The sequence below is a fragment of the Oreochromis aureus genome, linkage group 23, assembly GCF_013358895.1.
Source record: "Oreochromis aureus strain Israel breed Guangdong linkage group 23, ZZ_aureus, whole genome shotgun sequence".
In the NCBI taxonomy this organism is placed as follows: Eukaryota; Metazoa; Chordata; class Actinopteri; order Cichliformes; family Cichlidae; genus Oreochromis; species Oreochromis aureus.
This window is the reverse complement of record NC_052963.1, coordinates 4,213,155-4,232,415: the sequence shown is the minus strand read 5'-3', so window position 1 is coordinate 4,232,415 and position 19,261 is coordinate 4,213,155. Positions and strand designations below refer to the sequence as shown.

The 19,261-nt window shown below is 39.6% G+C and overlaps 2 protein-coding genes across 5 annotated transcripts in view; one reads left to right on the top strand and one right to left on the bottom strand.

Moving 5' to 3' along the window:
• The window catches only part of LOC116311830 (dedicator of cytokinesis protein 9-like), a 73,839-nt gene extending 68,329 nt beyond the window's left edge, over positions 1-5,510 (bottom strand). For 2 of the 3 annotated variants that reach the window (XM_039606799.1, XM_039606814.1), the window contains exon 1: positions 4,559-5,510. In XM_039606799.1, the coding sequence (XP_039462733.1) occupies positions 4,559-4,672 (114 nt within the window). In that variant the 5' untranslated portion in view covers positions 4,673-5,510. The remainder of the gene's footprint in view (positions 1-4,558) is intronic. The other variant, XM_039606800.1, reaches the window with a different exon arrangement.
• A 399-nt stretch (positions 5,511-5,909) lies between these two features.
• LOC116313737 (bone morphogenetic protein receptor type-2) overlaps positions 5,910-19,261 on the top strand; it is a 62,790-nt gene continuing 49,438 nt past the window's right edge. For both annotated transcript variants that reach the window (XM_039606816.1, XM_039606815.1), the window contains exon 1: positions 5,910-6,807. In XM_039606816.1, the coding sequence (XP_039462750.1) occupies positions 6,729-6,807 (79 nt within the window). In that variant the 5' untranslated portion in view covers positions 5,910-6,728. The remainder of the gene's footprint in view (positions 6,808-19,261) is intronic.

The following is a 19,261-nucleotide window of genomic DNA, read 5'->3' as shown; positions in this document are numbered from 1 at the left end:
TACATTTTACATCAGATGAAAACTTTGGTTGTAAGATTCAGATAATTATTTGTTAAAAGCTAGAAAATTTAAATGAGAATGAGAAAGAAAAGTATTTTTTGCGTCCCCCTCTCCCTGTTAATGTCCTACCTGCTCCCCTGGCAAAACTTTGCTAGACCCGCCCCTGCACAGTTACCAGCTGTCAGCTACGTAAAAAAGGATCCTGGTGTTATTTGTCTCTCAGAAACAGTTCATAACTTTCCTTCAACTAATTCATGTCACCTAAAAGGTAAACCTGTTTCTCCATCACCTGTTCGGCTCTGATGATTCAGTAAGGACATCTCCTGGTTTCATCTTCATGTTTCCCTCTCACCAGATAACCAAACCGATATCATGACCAGCAGCTTTTACAGCTGTGGCTCTAGCAAACATCAGCTGATACTAGAAAGTAGTATTAAATCAATTCTAACAACAGCTTATCTCGCTTAAACGTGCTGCTGTTGTTTAGCGTGACATCCGTTGGTTTACTTTTTCTGGCGCGAAGTGGGCGATAAACAAACAAGAGAGATGGGACTTGCGACAAAAAAGCTGATCAGCTGATCATTGATCAGTTTCGTGATTGAAGTAGCAGCAGCTGCCCCCCCCCCCCTTTCCCTCATCCACCTGCTGGCCTCCACCACTTGCTAATTTTAATGAATCTGTGGAAGCTCTGCCATAGCCACCACCAAACAATTGAGTTATTTTTACACATCTGCCAGCATTTGGCCAATCCGCCACCTTTCATTGTTTACACCATTACGGGAAAAAAAAACAACAACAACAAAAAAACCATCAGCCCATAAAAACGAAAAATTACCATCGGCCCACCGGGCAAATGCCCAGTACGCCCGATGGCCAGTCCAGCTATGGGTCCAAGGACAGTCTCACTGAAATGTGAAGGGCTCAGATCATGTTCCCATTGTTCTTTGAGTGTTACTGTGCTTCCTCTCTTCATCTCAGGCACAGAGGCCAAAAGTTTCATCATGGACCTAAATTTAGGCTAAAAGTAATGAATGTACTCCACTGTGATTTGGGTATTGAGGGTCTCATGAAAAGCCTGCAGGTATTGACAGAGTGAAACAGGGTCCACTTGAACCCTGCAGAAGAGGGTTTTTTTAATTAAAACAAAACAAAACAAAACAAAAACAAAAACAAAAACATGTTCGGATAGAGTTTTAGTAGCTTTAAAACTAGCACACTGTTGCTGTTTTTTGTTTCAGTCTTAGTAGGCTTCAAGTTTTCTAATTGTATCGCTTTTCGTCCAACTTTCACATGTCAGGATCCTCAAGCAACCAAAGAGACCATGAATGTTTTCCACATCAAAAACCTATTTTTGCACATGCTCCACAGAACTGGATATGCAATTGTGTCATCTGGGTCAGATAAAATATTTTCTGGTCACTGCCCATTTTTTGCAGACACAGCTGATTGAAATATCCACTGCTTTATTTTTTCATGATGGTTATTTGAATGTATTTATTTAAAAGAGACAGTGCATGTTAATGAACATATCAATGTCAATATGCCAGAGTTAGCCAAAAGTCTACGTGTCACGCTTGACCTGGCAGGTCAGATAAAAACAATAAATAAGAAATTTAACAACACCATCAGACAATTTATAACGATCCAGTTCAGACAGCAAATACATAAAATTACATTAAATATCACACTTATAAAGTGTAACTATTTACAGTTTTACATATAAAAGATAAAACTTTTCATGAGTAATTATCATGTTTAGCTCTACAATGTGTTTTATGGCTTTGCCAATCACGATGGCAGGAAAATCTGGCTAAACAAAGAAGAAATCTTAATTTGGGATTATCTTAGTCTTGTTTCACTTGTTCACACAATAATTAAGATTTGTTGAGCTTTGCAAAAGAGTCTTCAGTTGAAATGCAATAAATGCTTCCTGCCAAATCTGAGGCAAAAAACCTCCAATGAACAAAACAGCAGCCTCAAAACACACAAAACATTTTTGCAACAAGCTGAAGCCTCTCCTACACACTCACTTAAATTACAGCTGCAGGCCGTGCAGCAGAAATAAAAACACAGCAAAAACATGCAGAGACAATCCAAAAAACATGACGTGACATTCAAACAAGAAGCAGCTTCTTCATTTGTGAGCCTGCAGGCATTAAAAAGATCAGTGGCCTGTCTGGTTTGGTTTGGTTAGCAAAATGTCAAAATCATGTCATGATGTTGGAATTTCAGATTACAGTGATGTTGACTTTGGTTGTTTTCTTACAACGAATAAAAAAGAAATAACGTTTCTCCTGCAGTCTCCTCTACACCAGACTGACCACAGTGTTTACTCCACTGTAAGGGTGGTAATGACACAGAGCATGAGGTAGCCTAAATCAAGAAAGCATGGAAACCACATGGTTTGAAAAGGCCTAGGCTCAGCGATCAGTCACAACAACTCAGGACCACAAAAACCAGCAGACAACCAAACGCCCAGCACCATCACAGACCCTGCAGGTATCATGTCACAGATATAGGTCAGCAGTGCTAAAGCATCTGCAAATCTGCAGCTTATCTCTGCCAGTTTTTTAATGCTCTAATCAGACCAAATCCTCTGGAGTGGAATTGACTCTTAAGTGGAGCTCCACGGTTCCACTGAAAATGGGAGGTGATATTAAGGTATCAGGATGCACATTATATGGTTAGCGTTTCTCACTTTCAGACATGTACAGGGGCCACGAGGTTATTCAGGCTCATTAACGAAGAACCTAAAATATAAAAAGACGAAGACAGAATTTAACTGGGCATGAGTATGAAGAAGTGGGTAAAGGCAAGGCAGGGAAATGTATAAAATGTCTAAGTAAACATTTCCCACAGTTGGAAGTGATTATTAAAATGCCATAGGCTGTCCTTAGTGCTCTACTGCTTGGCCTCCACTTTGTTTACTAAGGTATAGCTGAGTGCCAACCATGCCTGCAGTAACTACAGCGTGTGTACGAACACTTGTTCCCAGAACTGGCCTCACTCTTGAATTTAGACAATTTATTGCATCTGCAGGTATTCATAATTGATGGCCCCGCGGGTGCTTAATGTGACACCACATTACGGAAGAGAAAGAGGGCAAGTTTAAAAATAGCCATCATCTCATCCATTATTAAACACAACCCAGAGATTTGATTCAGTATCCATTATGCCACACCACACACTGGCCTAAGACAGAATTAATAGTCTACTGTGACATAACAGAAATGAAGACTAAGACTACATAATGGATTGTTTTTACGTAAGTTGAAGAGCTGTATGTACAGAAGCCCATGCCCGTCTACCAAACACTTCCTGTGTTTTTCTCAATCCTGTATCCTTGTTGATTAAACCACCAAGCAACCACAGTCCAACACCAGCCAACCTCATTTTTGCTGGACCAGAGTTTTTAACTTAAATTAACAACTGAAAAGATATCTCAAGTTATCCTGGCTTCTGCTAACTATTTTCACTAATCCTATTTTTACCTGTGAAAAATCGTATAAGGATATTAATAAATTTAGATAACTACATGTATGTAGTTATTCATCTTTACTTTTATTTAATATTTAAATTTTCAAAGAGAGAAACAGAAAACAAGACATAAGGGCTTGACAGAAGTCTAAATGATAAGTCAGTTAGCTTAACGTAATAAGTTAAAGCAAGGGGAAGGTAAAGGTAGTAAACTCTGCCTACCAATATCTTTGAAGCTTAACATTTAAAATATGACAAAAAAAATATGACATAAATATTAATCTAATCCATGCTTTAAAAACAAAAGATTTTATGGTTTAAGGGGTTATGTGTTGGACAGTCCTTGGTTGGGTGCCCTGTTTTCTGAGTCTGACGATGACAAGAATTTGTGACATGACAGTCATGCAACAATTTGTGAGCTTTACAGGTGCCGGTGGATCACATTACTCATAAAGAGAGCTGTTTTATTTCTCCTCGTTTCCACTCTTTGAAATGTGAAATGTGAAAACCCCACTGCAGTGTTTTTAACTATCCTGATGAGCTGGTCAAGAATGATACATTTTTATTTGTTTGTTTTGCTACTACATGTGCCACAGAGCACACAAGTGCAGAATAATCTTCCTTCATACTGTAAATAAGACAGGCATATTGTGTTACCTTTGTCATTGTGTGGCTGTTTGGTCATTGTCTAGTTACAAGATGAAATTGTGCGGGTCAGATGACAGAATGTACCGAGATGTGTATGGATGGGTGTGTTTCGCCTTCATCACGTTAGAGCTGGTCTATGTTTCAGTTACTTGGCAACCTCTTCGGGAAAACAGTAGGTCGTGGAGAGTGTAAAGTATATGCACCAGAAATTGGCAGTTTGAATGTAACAACAACAACAACAAAAAGTTGTGGATGTTTTTGATACAGTAAAACACGCCATGCTTTAGAAGTACTGCCTTTGAGCAAGGCACTGAACTTTACACCAAACAAATTATCCTCTGTAGCAAGAACGAAGCAAACGATTCCAAACGTACACTGCATGATACACAGTGGGCCAAATATGTTCATTCACTTGTGTGAGCCTTTCTCTTACCATCCACACTGACGTCCTGACAGCCTCGGAGACGCTCTGCCTCAGCTCTGCGGCGGTTCCCGGTTTGTTGAGACCCCGGGTAAACTTCCTCGCTTCCAGTGGCGCAGCAGCCATAGTATAGCCCACCTTTCATCAGACAGACAGGTCCCGCGACGAGCACACCTCGACGGTGTGCGAGGTTGTTTACAAGCTGTCGCTGCAAAACGCAGATACTCTGTGCTCCGGGATGTCCGACGTGCCTAAACGCAGAGTCGTGCAGTTTTATTCTGTCGTCATGCTTTTCGTAAACTTAACGCTAGCTCGATCATAGCGGACAGTGTAGCCCAGGATACCTGGCGATTGAGTTCCCAGTCAACAGCGACCAGAGAGCAACATCCAAAATCCTGCGGTGCCTCGTCCCGGCAGCTGAGATCCCTTTCGCAAACAGACACGCCTCCTTTAATCATGAGGACAGAGCTTTTTCAGCCATCACGTTCCTATCTGGCCAAGTTCTGTGACTCCATAGTGTAACTGTTTACTCATACGATAGTGAAAGCTGCTGTCAGGTGGTTCGATTTTAGTGGGAAATACATATGGCCTGTAGACTTGAGTCAGGAAGGAAATTCGTAAAACTCTACAAAATTAAACACGACGAAATCAGAGCCCTTGAGTTGAGCTCTGGCCGAAATTAACTACCTTGAAACGGGAAAAGTTCTAATGTTTTTCCGTGGTATAGATGATGTGAGGTTTAAGTGCTTTCTGTCTCTTTCCAATATTAAAAGCTTCAGTGTTTTCCATTGCAATTAGGGTTATTTGTTTTATAAATTCATAAAAGGACTATATAGGAAAATTTGATTTTTGAGATTATATGAGGGAAAACCACACACCGGTTTGTCATAGGCACGGGCTAACGTTGCCACCTGCTGGAATAATTACAGTGTACTTTAACACATACAGTTTTATTCACCACACAGAGGCAGTAAAGTAACACTAATGATTGAATAACAAATGATTCTAAGTATAAGTATGTAAATGCAGGAATAATAAATTATATTTTAGCATGTTTGATTGTTATCATCTTTTAACAAACAGCAGTTATTTATTTGTTTTTATCAATACATAATCGCTTTGTACTATAACCATGTAATAACGTTGGCGTATAACATTGGCGACTATTTTTCGAGAGCTTTTCCATACGTATAGGATGTTAACGTCAGGCCGGTGTTTACAGTAATTAAAGTTTCGACAGTTCCATCGACAGCCTGAATGCAGCACATGATTCAGGGTGTTGTATCCATAGTCTGCAGCACAGTGGCGCTGGCTCACCCCTCCCGCGGTGGAATTCTGTCCTCCACCCCCAACACCAACCCACAGCAACCTGATACCGGAGACGAGCGGTCCAGACAAGCCTGCAAACGAGGCGTTCCCAGCCGCCCAGTTCAGAACGAGAGATATCCATCTCCTCCCTCCGCCATCTGTCAGCGCCGGAGGAATAGTCGCGGTGTACCGCACACCAGAAAAGCTCAGTATAGGCGCCACTGATTTATGAATTTTGTTTTCTTCTGTAAGGAAGCGCGAGAAATGAGACGGGACAGAGAAGTAACTGGCTTGGAATTAAGCTAGCGTCGGTTAGCTTCGGGAGCAGTCAGCTTGCGACCTATCCGGGCTAAGTGGCTAATCTTTAAATGCCGAATTTATAGCTGTAAGTGTCGACGACTGGACATTTTTATAAAGGATTAAAGCTGAGAGTGGTTTGAAATCTAGACGAAAGAACTGAGTGCCTGTTTTTTCGTGGTATTTACCCTCTTTACCTAAGTTTTGTAGTACCAGACAGTCACCCCTGGCAGCTAGCATGTTAGCTAGCAGATATGGACGTTCCTCGCTGGCTAGTTGTGGATGGCAGATCCGCCAAACAAGTTAGCCTCTCGGCTCGTCTGTCCAGGCTGTGCTGGGGTCGGAAACGGGACTAACTTAACTTTCATTTGCACTTAACGATCGTGAACAAATCACCGACCCCAACCTAACAGCGTTACTTTTTTTGCACAATTTCTCGATGTATTATTCCATGTCAGTGAGAGTAGTTCAAGTTATGACGTGAGGGAGAGGATCTGAAAACAAAGTGGGAACTACAGAAGTAAAAAGAACACTGGGTGGACCTCTAACTACGAGACCAAAGTCAGTCAACACTGTCATGGCTGTGGGCCGAATCACGATAAAGTCGCTTGCTGAATTTGGAATTTGCTTGGCGATTTTCCTGACTTCAGTGGCTGGTGAGTGTGTTATTGGTAAATTGATTTTTGGTTTGAGAGAAAATGTGCTCCTCATTAATATTTAATGCTTTCCTGTTGGTTTCTGCTTCTTTCTATACATTCGCCATGGTGCAGATGTTTGAATATAAAAAGATTTTCGTTTTTTGTTAATTTTATTTATTTATTTGTGTGTGTGTGTGTGTGTGTGTGTGTGTGTGTGTGTGTGTGTTGGCTGTGGTAAGAAAAAAAAAAAAATTCCGAAAGACATTTTTTTGCTCCCTGTATTTGTGTGCGTCTGCCTCATCTGTTTGTTTTTCTTCTCCCGCATCTTGTTGTCTGGCTAGGTCTTTTCTGGAGTCTTCTATGGCACTCATATCATTGAATTTTATAAAACATCATAGATATCTTCTCTTAAACACAGCAGCAAATTCACCCCTTGCTTATTTTTATCATTGGGTGTACAAAAGGCTTGGAAAAACACTGCCAAACATACTGCAGCCATTGTCTGCCAAGTTGTGCCCCCTGTTCAAGACTTTGGGCTGAAGCCAGGCTTCTGTGAGACCTTGAGTGTGATAAGATAGTAGCAGAGCTGCACAGAGATAGTGGAGCAGTGTATGCGGGGAAAGGAAGAGAGAAGAGGGAGCAGGTGGAATGTGTGGGAAGGTATTTTAAAAGATGGGTGTTTTAGGTGATAGAAGTTCAAGATTGTGCTCAGGCTCTGGCACCGTGTTTGAAAATAGGTGGGCTTGTATAGCCTGGTTTGCCCATCCCAGTGCGTGGGAGTGAATGTGTGTGCTTCTTAATAATGTATTATTATTTCTGTGAGTGTGTGTTATTGCCTAGGCTCCTCCATCCATTCATAGACAGGGTGTTATCAGAAACCCACATTTAAAACTGCTGTTGCATAGGAAAGTATAAGAATGCATTTAGCAAAACTGGAATACACTGTGTGATTGTGTTCATATTTTAAAGCTGCCTGTGGATGGTGTCCCTATTTGCATTTAGATGTGCATTTAACAGACAAGGTGGTTTTATCATTTATATCATTTATAACATGACATTGAAGTCTGCTTTTTTTAACCTATTTTGAGACATATTGACTGGGTTTGTAGCTATCTAGTGGAGGAAAAGCATGATTCAATAGACAAACATTTCTTGAAGAGAGAGCCTTTCAGGTTGTGGCTAAAATCATTTACAGAGGTGCTTTAAAAGACAAACAAAAAGCAAAATGTAAATTGTGGTGATGTCATTTGATATCATTATAATATACCTTACCTTTATGACTGTGGCTTACTTGCGCCGACTGTCAGAAGTTTGACTCAGTAAACAACACAAGGGCGATTAATTGATGCTTATGTGTGTATGTGTGGTGTAAACGACCAATAAATCCAAATTGTTGGATTGTGCAAAATTAATTAGGACAGCAGTCAGACTTTGTTGCTGTAATGACTGCAAAGAGAGAAAAAAGACAAACTGCTTGCTCTCTATGCTGTTGCTTCATGAATGCAAAGCAGACACATCCCAGTGCACCGATCTTGAGGTCATCCTTGGAACAATGAAGATGAGAAGCAGCACAGGGCTGTATATCTGGCAGAAGTGTTAGTCATCTCTCTGACTCAACGTCTTTTTTTTTTTTTTTTTTTTTTTTTTTCCCTCCTCCCGTTGTCCCCTTTTCATGACTTTTCTGTTACCGCTGTTCATTTCTGAATTCTCTCCGCTGCCATGTGTTTAACCTGTTTGCAGCTGGGCCTGGGTCGTTCTTTCACTGACTGTCCCTGGTGACTCGTCAGTATGTGGGTGTGGGTGTATGCCTGCTGCTCCAATATGTCGTGTAGAAACCGTTTCAAACATGGCACAGACTTGCACACCATACCTGAAGTGCGACCACAGGCTTTCTTTGTAACAGGGCTTTTATTTACAGAGAATTCTTTTCAAGTAAGGCCTAACTTGTAGCATATTCATGCTCAAAACCTATGCGACAATTTTAAAAATATAAAAAAATTTTTACACAGCCAAAATTTTGGTCTTGTACCAGGTAAGCTGGAGATTTGGGGGTCTAAAGAGGATTATAGTAGCACCATTATACTATAGAATAAAAGACCTGCTCATTTGCTCCGCTTGCCCAAACCTCGAGACATTGTCTCGAGGGCCCCATACTGTGGCGTTGACAGACCTACTGTTCCCTAGCCCGGCCGCCCCTCTCTAGCCTTGAAGGCCACGGCAGGTCTCTTGAAGCTGTCAGCTTGGCGGCCACATCAGTGGCTCAACAGAAAGTGAAGTTAGTGGCTCAAGATTACAGACTCCTGTTGGACTGTGGTGGTTAGATGTGCGTCCTGGCCCACATTGTAGGCCATGGAATTCTTTTAGCCAGGTGCAAACTGCTGTGGATCCTTTGATTTGCTCATTCTTTTAAAATCCAGGTTTGGTTGGAAAACATGTAGAAGAGGATGGATCAGAATTATTTAAATATCACTCTCAATAAAATTTGAGGAATTTGTCTTGGTGGCAGAGAGGTGGCAAAGATGGCACAGAGAGAACTTTCCCTGAGTTATAGGCTGCACCTATCAAATATTTTTAGGACATTTAAATGTTGTCAGAAATAGTTTCTGCTTATCTTTTGTTCTTTGAAAGCTATTTGAGAGAATTATTAATCCAAATAGTGGCTTATTATGATGCACACTAATATAATCAAACCAAGCTTTAGGAATGATTTAACTGTCTTTACTCAGTGTCAGCAGTGTGAAAAAATTACCCAAAGCCCACAAGCTCAAATTACCAAGCTGTGTCCACTTTGGCCCTCACCCTACACTGCTGAGTGTGCATTAAGCTCTCAGGATGTGATGCAGTACATCCTGAGAAGCAGAAGGATAGTAAACAGGAGGAGAGTCACTCATAAAATGCTAAAATATCAGCCACGTAGAAGCAGAAATAGTATTCACATAACTGGACCAGTGCAAATTAGAAGCTTAGGCTGGAGAACATAAAAGCACTGGCCTCACTTTGATTCCATGATATTTTGGTTGGTCCTCGTTAGAGCTGGGCGATATAAGATTTTTTCATATCACGATATGCTTTTTTCATTTCAGGCGATAACGATATATATCACGATATAAGCCAAATAACTATATTTGTAAGATTTAAATGTGCCGTTGCTCACAAGTAAAATGTGAAATAATTAGCAGCTTGTTTTAATTGAAATATTTATTTCCCATAATAAGTTCAACAGGGTAGATGTACTTAAGGAACATGAGACTTCAGTTTCAGATAAAGGCAAATATTGTAAACTACACAAAAGGCAGCCGCTAAAGCGTTTAAGTTTCAAAATAGAACAAACAAAACAGACCACTAAATTGTCAATTCCACTTAGAAACAAAATTTTAATTCTAAAAATAAATCTTAGGTCGTTTTACAGAAGAACAGACAAAATTGACTAACTTTTGTCAATATCAAATAAACTGAGAACTAAAGGGAAATTCTCAGGCTACGTCCACACGTACATGGGTATTTTTGAAAACGGAGATTTTCCGTTTTGCTTTTAAAAATAATCCCGCCCACACGTAAACGCAGAAATGAAGGAAAACGCTGCTAGGAACATGCCAAAGCAACAGGTGGCGATATATTCCTAACCGTGTAGAAATGTTGGCCAATCAGAAGTCTAGAAGCCTCGGTAGGAAATAGTAAACAAAGATGGGGCATAGAAACAGAACCGAGTCGTATGTGTGGAGGGACAGTAACTGTGTGTGTATATGTAAGCATTTAAACACTGCAGAGAGTACAATTAACAGTAACAGTATTGTAGAAATTCATTTCACCGAAACAATAACGTGGCGCACAGTGTGGCGTCAAAAAGGCGCACACCTTTGACGCTGCGTTTTCTCCGTTTTCTTGTCCACACGTAAATGCAAAAGCGGAGTTTTCGAAAAATATCCACCCTGGCAGGCGTTTTAGAAATCTCCGTTTTCAGTGACTGAAAACGCCGTTTACGTGTGGATGAAAGGTGCAAACGCATAGAAAAATCTGCATTTTCAAAAATACCCGGGTACGTGTGGACGTAGCATCAATCTCTCCTTGTTGTATAGCTTAGCTTTTCAAACAGTTTTAACAGTTACTTTAGTCTGACAAAAGCCGAATGACGAATTAGCGCTTTCAGTCAGAGATTGAGCATGCACCGCTTTATTGTATTTCCAGACTTGCTTTCGGCACAATTTACAGTGCGCGCTACTCTGTTTTTTGTCAGACTTGAAATAGCCAAAATACCTTCACACTACGGAACTTCTGTGGCCCTTCCGTTTGACAATCTCTCCAGCATTGGAACCATCATCTGTTTTTTCTTCGGTAACCTTCGGTCACGCTCTCGGTTGATTTTTCTCTAGTCGGCAAACTCCTTTCCTTCATTACCCGGGCAGCCCGGCTGCAAAAACAAATACACATGTGCGCCTTGGCGCTTGTGCTGTACGTAACAAGTCATGTGACGTGACGCTGCGGCTGTGATTGGTTCGGCTCTGCGCTACTTAATTTGGATTGGCTGTTCTTTTTTTTTTTTTTTTTAAGAGGACAAGAGAGATGAGGTCTATCGCAATAGTTTAATTTTTCTATCGAGAAAAAGTTATTTCGCAATACATATCGTTATCGTTTTATCGCCCAGCTCTAGTCCTCGTCATTATTTTTTAAGATGTGATACTGGCTGCAGATAGAAACAGACCAATGGATGATGGAATGGGCAGGAGGTGGGAGGCCATTTGATCTCTAATACAGCCAGCGTTGTACTCTATTAGCTGAAAAAAATCAATGTGTCTCTCTTCCAGTACCACTGGTTTAAGTTCTGGGCGGAGGTAAAAGCAGGCTTCTGATTTGGCAAAAAGGAGAAATTAGCGGATGTTTTAGAAAACAAAAGGTGCAACCTTGAGATGGTAACTCAGAGTGACAGCCTATGGTTAGTACAAGGCATTTTCCTTGACCAGTACAGACAATAAATCTAGAGTGTGCAAAAAGTGTTGTTCAGTGTGTGGATTACCAGTTCTGCTTGGGGTTGTGCGTACTTACATGAACAGAAACTTTAAAAAGAAGGCAATCTGTTAACTGCCACTTATGTGGAATTTGCTGCACATGCATATCCTCCTCTTTGTAGGTTTTATATCCTGAGACGTCAGTATTCCTCATGTCCACATTGTATTACAGTGATAGCTGCAACAGAATGAAGTGCAGTTATTATGTTCCATTATTAAAATTAACATTTTGTAGGAAGTAATGATTTTAGACCAGATGTGCATTTAACAAAAGTCAGGGAAAAAAACAGTGGAAATGAAGCAGGCCAAGTGATCAGATAAAGCACCTGATATTGGATTAATATTGGAATTCAGCTGGTAGTAATGTTTTAAAACCTGTATAAAATCTTGATTTTGTTCACCTTGACTTTTTTTTAAATATGAAATATCACACTTTCCAAAGCATGGTTGCTGTATTATTGATGGCAGAGTTTAACAGTATTAATTAACCTGACGGATAATTGAAAAAATGTGATTGCCTTCAGTTTTTTAAGTGGAAAATTCAAAAGCATGAAACATTCTTTACATTTCCAACAAGCGTTCAGCATTTTTGTGGGGTAAAAAGTTAATCAAGTTATCTGGCTGGGACTACAGACGAACCCTGTCACATGATGGCTTAAGTGGTCGTAGTCATTCATGTGCACTGCCTTTTCTTACATGAAAACCCCCCAGATGATACAAATGACAGTGATAGTATCATACCTTACCTTTATTTACTGTGAGATTGAGTGTTGTTTCCTCTTGTAATTACACTTCTTTATTATTTTTAGTCTTCCTTTATTTATTTTATTTTATTTTATTCAACTAAAGAGTATGTCTTAAATATATTAGTTGAATTGTTTTCCAACTACTGTTATTAGGTATTATCTTGCTACCTTTAGCCCCTAGGATAACAAAGGATATTAGCTAGTCCTAAGCTATTAGTCACTTGAATTATAGCCAGTTATTTGATTTGTAGAGATGGATTGTAGCATGGCTGTGGTAGCAGGCCTCTTGATGACAACCTTAGCTTAGCCTAAGGATTCTCTAGAAGTGTGCTATTCAAACATTTTAGTTGTAAGTAGGACACTGGGAATGCTTGTCATCATAGAGGTGGATCAATTATGCTGTTGCAACTTGAGTAGAGAGGAATCTGGTGTTTTTGATACTTTATCTGCTACTTGCATTTGGAACGTCTCTGCTAGCTACCCAGCGCTAACCAGAGACCACCTCTTTGCAAATGCACTACACAGCTGATAGCATCATTCCATATCAATTCCCAGGTTGGCCTTTTCTGACTTCCCTGGGGTAAAAAAATTCTCATCATGATTTTTTTGCCAAATTCTTTACCTTTTCCTTTTATTTTGTTTTTGGAATAAAAATAACTTTGTGATGATGTTAGTGACATTTTTAATCCTTTTGTGAACAGCATGTTATCTGCTTCTATAATATATGGTACATGTAATTTCAAAAATGGAGCTGAAGTTCAACATAAAATTCTGAGATCTAGAATTAGCTTAGTAGGGTCTGCATTACCATATTTGAAGGCCTGTAGAAAAAACAGTTTTAAAGATAGGAGGTAGAGCTGGGCAATATAAGATTTTTTCATATCACGATATGTTTTTTTCATTTCAGGCGATAACGATATATATCACGATATAAGCCAAATAACTATATTTGTAAGATTTAAATGTGCCGTTGCTCACAAGTAAAATGTGAAATAATTAGCAGCTTGTTTTAATTAAAATATTTATTTCCCATAATAAGTTAACAGGGTAGATGTACTTAAGGAACATAAGACTTCAGTTTCAGATAAATAAAGGCAAATATTGCAAACTACACAAAAGGCAGCCGCTAAAGCGTTTAAGTTTCAAAATAGAACAAACAAAACAGACCACTAAATTGTCAATTCCACTTAGAAACAAAATATTAATTCTAAAAATAAATCTTAGTTTGTTTTACAGAAGAACAGACAAAATTGACTAACTTTTGTCAATATCAAATAAACTGAGAACTAAAAGGAAATTCTCAATCTCTCCTTGTTGTATAGCTTAGCTTTTCAAACAGTTTTATTAACAGTTACTTTAGTCTGACAAAAGCCGAATGACAAATTAGCGCTTTCAGTCAGCGATTGAGCATGCACCGCTTTATTGTATTTCCAGACTTGCTTTCGGCACAATTTACAGTTTTTTGTCAGACTTGAAATAGCCGAAATACATTCACACTACGGAACTTCTCTGGCCCTTCCGTTCGACAAGCTCTCCGGCATTGGAACCATTATCTATTTTTTCTTCGGTAACCTTCGCTCACGCTCTCGGTTGATTTTTCTCTAGTCGGCAAACTCAATCCTTCATTACCCGGGCTGCACGGCTGCAAAAACAAATACACATGTGCGCCTTGGCGCTTGTGCTGTACGTAACAAGTCACGTGACGTGACGCTGCGGCTGTGATTGGTTCGGCTCTGCGCTACTTAATTTGGATTGGCTGTTCTTTTTTTTTTTTTTTTAAGAGGACAAGAGAGATGAGGCCTATCGCAATAGTTTAATTTTTCTATCGAGAAAAAGTTATTTCGCAATACATATCGTTATCGTTTTATCGCCCAGCTCTAATAGGAGGTTGAAAATTAAAACAAAGAATCCCCTATATGATGTGTACTTTCATGCCATCAAACAACTCAAATCAAATGAATGGTCTCAAGAGAAAGCTTGAAAATGATAGATTTCATTATGATATTACCAAAAAAAAACCAACAAACAAACCTAGAGACTTTAGTTTGACTTTTCTAGGAAGATTTGAAGCATGGTAGTAACACATCCAAATTTTGTGATTGTGTGCTGCTTTTCCCCCCAAAATTATATATTTGTATCTACAGGCAGCATCGACAGGCTCAGAGTGTATTTTCTAATATATCTGATACTGACAGCTTTTGAGATAGAGAGCTTAAATTCCACAATGCGTGTCTTATGCACTAGACTAAATTATGTATGAACTATCACCCCAGTACAGTCTTTGGCTACAGTGAAGCTAAATAGTGACAGCTTGATGTGTTTTCATGCACGTTTCAGCATTTTTCTTCTTCCTTGTTTCAAGTTAACTAAAAATCAATGTAGAAGTTTCAAGCAATGCAATGTATAAAATAACGTTATTCTTTGATCGGTTAAAGATAAAGTGATTCTTTCATCACGAAAATACTGACTGACAGTCTCTTGACAATGTTTACAGTGTTGATAGGAATAAATGATGCCGGTGGGAAAAACAAAAAAAATGTTTTGTAGTTTCTAAACTAGGTATCACAATACCATTTAGCTGGTACAGCACTGATGCAAATCACAGTACAGGGCAACTCAGGAAACCAAGAACATATGCATATAACATTCTTTATCAGCCCTGAGTTCAAACCACTTTAAAATACAGTGCCAAACATATTTCAAAATGGCAGAAAATATGACTGATGATAGCTTAAACTAACAATGACTGTCCACTCTTTGCATGGTAGCAGCATAATAAATTAACTACCAGAGTCATCGGCTTCCATTCTTTCTGTGACCTACCGTAAATCCCGGACTACAGAGCACACCTGATTAAAAGCCGCATTCTCTAATTGTAGAAAGAAAATCAATTTTGTACTTGTACAGGCCACACCGGATTTTAAGCCGTGTGCGTTTCACTTGTAATATGAGATATTTACACAGAAATATTACACGTGAGGATTTTTAATGTTTAATTTAATCCGTAAGGTGACATAAACATGGTAACATAAACGTTATGGTAACATACAAAAATACATACTGCAAATGCTTTTTTTCCCCGAACAGGGCCTGTAACACAGCTACCTTTAAGTATACATACATATTGGTAACACACAAATTACGTTGCTTATGGTTTTTTTACGGAACAGTGCACAAACAACATTACAACGTTTCTTAACAACCGGTAAAAATATATACCGTATATATACTTAGGGCTGTGCGATATGACCAAAATCTCATATCCCGATATTAAGACATCTATCGTCCGATAACGATATAAATCACAAAAATGTAACATTTTCTGTAAATTCTGTGAATGTCGGGCAGCTCGACTTGCGTGAAGTGTTTCCAGCTGGGCATCGCGTACCTGGAGTCCAGTGTTTTAACTGATGCATGAAACGATACATTTTTAGACATAAGTTGTAACGGCTGCCATTTTCTTTGTGAGTATTTATTACACAGCGTGCTGCGGGGAAAAGCCTGTTCTAACGTTTGAGGCTAAGGTTTATTTTTTAGCACCTGGCGGCTCTTTTTGCTTCTCATCCGTAAATACTCTGCATCTTTCACGTGATTCAGTTTATTTTGAAAAGTCTCAACAGGATCTTGAGCTTTATTGTGAAAGGTTTATGTGGAAAATAAACAAGTGGACACGAGGTGGTTTTTACCGTCGTTGTTGCTAACGACAACGCATAAAAACAAGCGCTTGTCCTTCTGTAGTGTGGTTATATTAAATATAAGAGAAAGAGGGAACTTTAGGAAATTAATATAGCCACTACAGTGACCATCAAAATAATGAAAAAATATTGCCGTAAACAGTTTATTTTGCGACACCATGAAACAAACGATAGCGTAAAATGAAACGATAGACGTTTTTATATCGTCATCCGATATATATCGTTATATCGAACAGCCCTATATATACTACTTATCAATTTTATTGGTATACTGTTACCAGGCAAAATTTTTTTGGCCGCATGAAAAAAAAAATGCATTAGCCGCACGTCAGTATAAGCCGCAGTGTTCACAGTGTGGGAAAAAAGTAGCGGCGTATGACCCGAGAACTACGGTAATTGTTTCAGGTCTTTTTATTGAGCTGAGATTTTAGTTGTGCAGAACATTACAGCACGTGTTAGATCTTAGAGAACAGGTGAAAAATCCACCATACCAGACAGCCACAGTCCTCTGGTAGAGTGGGTGGATGTGTAGGGGAAATCATCCAGTCAAGCTATTATGTAGCCCGTTAAGCCTGTACTTGTTCATTTATTCAACGAGAAAATAATGGTGTTATAAACACAGACTAAATTCAGACACAGCCTAAAATGAGAGCTTATCCATAAATCTGAGATTATCCTATACGCGCAAAATGATAATAAACACCTTTTCAGTCTAGTTCTCATCTGTGTTTTCATGAAATATTTGAGAAAGTTTTAAATATAGAGAGAGGGTCAGGGGTTGAGTTTTAGTATAAATACATGGTCTGTAACGAAGGTCTTTAAGCTTTGAGGGGCAGTACAAACCATAGGATTAGCATAACTGTACCAGACCCAGACAGATACAGACTGACTGGTGGTGGGGGGGGCAGTCCCTAAGGCAACAGATGGGACAGATTAAAGCCCACTCTCCTCACCCCCATCTCCAGCATCTTAAAACTCAGCCAGGGGACTTGAAAAATTAGGGGTGTCAGCAAATACCCTAAATTCCTGTCCATCGTACCTCAGCAGCAAGCATGCAACCAAATAACAATATAATTTAGACACACTAGTGTTTTAATGGCTGTCGGCGCGCAGCAGCTTGAGCTCTTGTGACACTGAAAACACCGTGCTCCTGGGCAAAGATAATGCCTCTCTGCATTTTTAGCATATTTGTGTTGTTAAGATGCGAAATGAAAACATAAACACTAGAAGGAAATGAGTGTGTTTTAGTAGTACAGGTGTTGGAATATATTTGCTTGAGTCTGAATCAGCTCTGTTTAAAATCTCTATGCGCAGCATACTTTCAGCTCCACATAAAAAGCAAAGCAAGAGAGCACATCTCGCATCCTGGAGTAGACCGTGATCGCGTGCCAGCAGAGATGATGGTGTGTGCATGATGCACCAAGCACATTTCAGCCTTTAGTCAAAAAGCCCTGCTCTGTTTTTTTCCCTCCTTTCCTTTTCCACCCTGTGCCTCTAATCTTGAATGTGTGGAGAAAAAACAGCCAACACTTCCATGCACTGGGTGACTTTTAATCAAGTCTCAGACTGACGTCTCTTGCGTTGGTGCTATGGGCCTTGGCAGCACTGAGAGAGCGAGAGAGAGCCAGATTAGATCGCTGTTGTTTTTTTAGTAGGGGAAGGGGGTAGTCCACAGGAGTGGGAGGGTGCACTGAAGGCCAGCTGGGGGAGGTGGAGAGAGATTAGCAAATAACTGGGCCATGGGTAAACACTCAGCAGTGCCCGCCACCATCCAATGAAGAGGCACAGAGCAGTAAACTACTCTGAAGCCTTCTGATATGACTACCCCCCCTCTCCTCCCCTCTCTCCTCCCCGGTCCACTGGCCTTGCCTGCATACTCTGACCCACAATTTAATACAACAGTGCAAGCCAAGATTATATAGCAAGCACCCAGGTACGGAGCCTTCCATGACCAATCATAGATAAATGCAGAAAGAAAAAAAACAAACCAAAACAAAACACAGAACTCAAGTCAAGCAGAGTTGCAGGCAAACCAATGAAAAGTGACTACTGGACTGTTCCCATGGCTCAGACTGCAAATGAGCAAAGCCTGGGTCACTTGGCTTCATTCTAGAGCTGGGCGATATAATTTTATTCTAATTTTTGCTTCATAACTTTTGCACTGTCCACTTCCTGCTGTGACAAAACAAATTTCCCACGTGTGGGACTAATAAAGGTTATCTTATAAGATTTTTTCATATCACGATATGTTTTTTTCATTTCTGGCGATAACGATATATATCACGATATAGGCCAAATAACTATATTTGTAAGATTTAAATGTGCCGTTGCTCAAGAGTAAAATGTGAAATAATCTGCAGCTTGTTTTGATTTAAATTTTTATTTCCCATAATAAGTTCAACAGGGTAGATGTACTTAAGGAACATAAGACTTCAGTTTCAGATAAATAAAGGCAAATATTGCAAACTACACAAAAGGCAGCCGCTAAAGCGTTTAAGTTTCAAAATAGAACAAACAAAACAGACTACTAAATTGTCAATTCCACTTAGAAACAAAATTTTAATTCTAAAAATAAATCTTAGTTTGTTTTACAGAAGAACAGACAAAATTGACTAACTTTTGTCAATATCAAATAAACTGAGAACTAAAAGGAAATTCTCAATCTCTCCTTGTTGTATAGCTTAGCTTTTCAAACAGTTTTATTAACAGTTACTTTAGTCTGACAAAAGCCGAATGACGAATTAGCGCTTTCAGTCAGAGATTGAGCATGCACCGCTTTATTGTATTTCCAGACACAATTTACAGTGCGCGCTACTCTGTTTTTTGTCAGACTTGAAATAGCCGAAATACCTTCACACTACGGAACTTCTCTGGCCCTTCCGTTCGACAATCTCTTCGGCATTGGAACCATCATCGGTTTTTTCTTCGGTAACCTTCGGTCACGCTCTCGGTTGATTTTTCTCTAGTCGGCAAACTAATTTCCTTCATTACCCGGGCTGCACGGCTGCAAAAACAAATACACATGTTC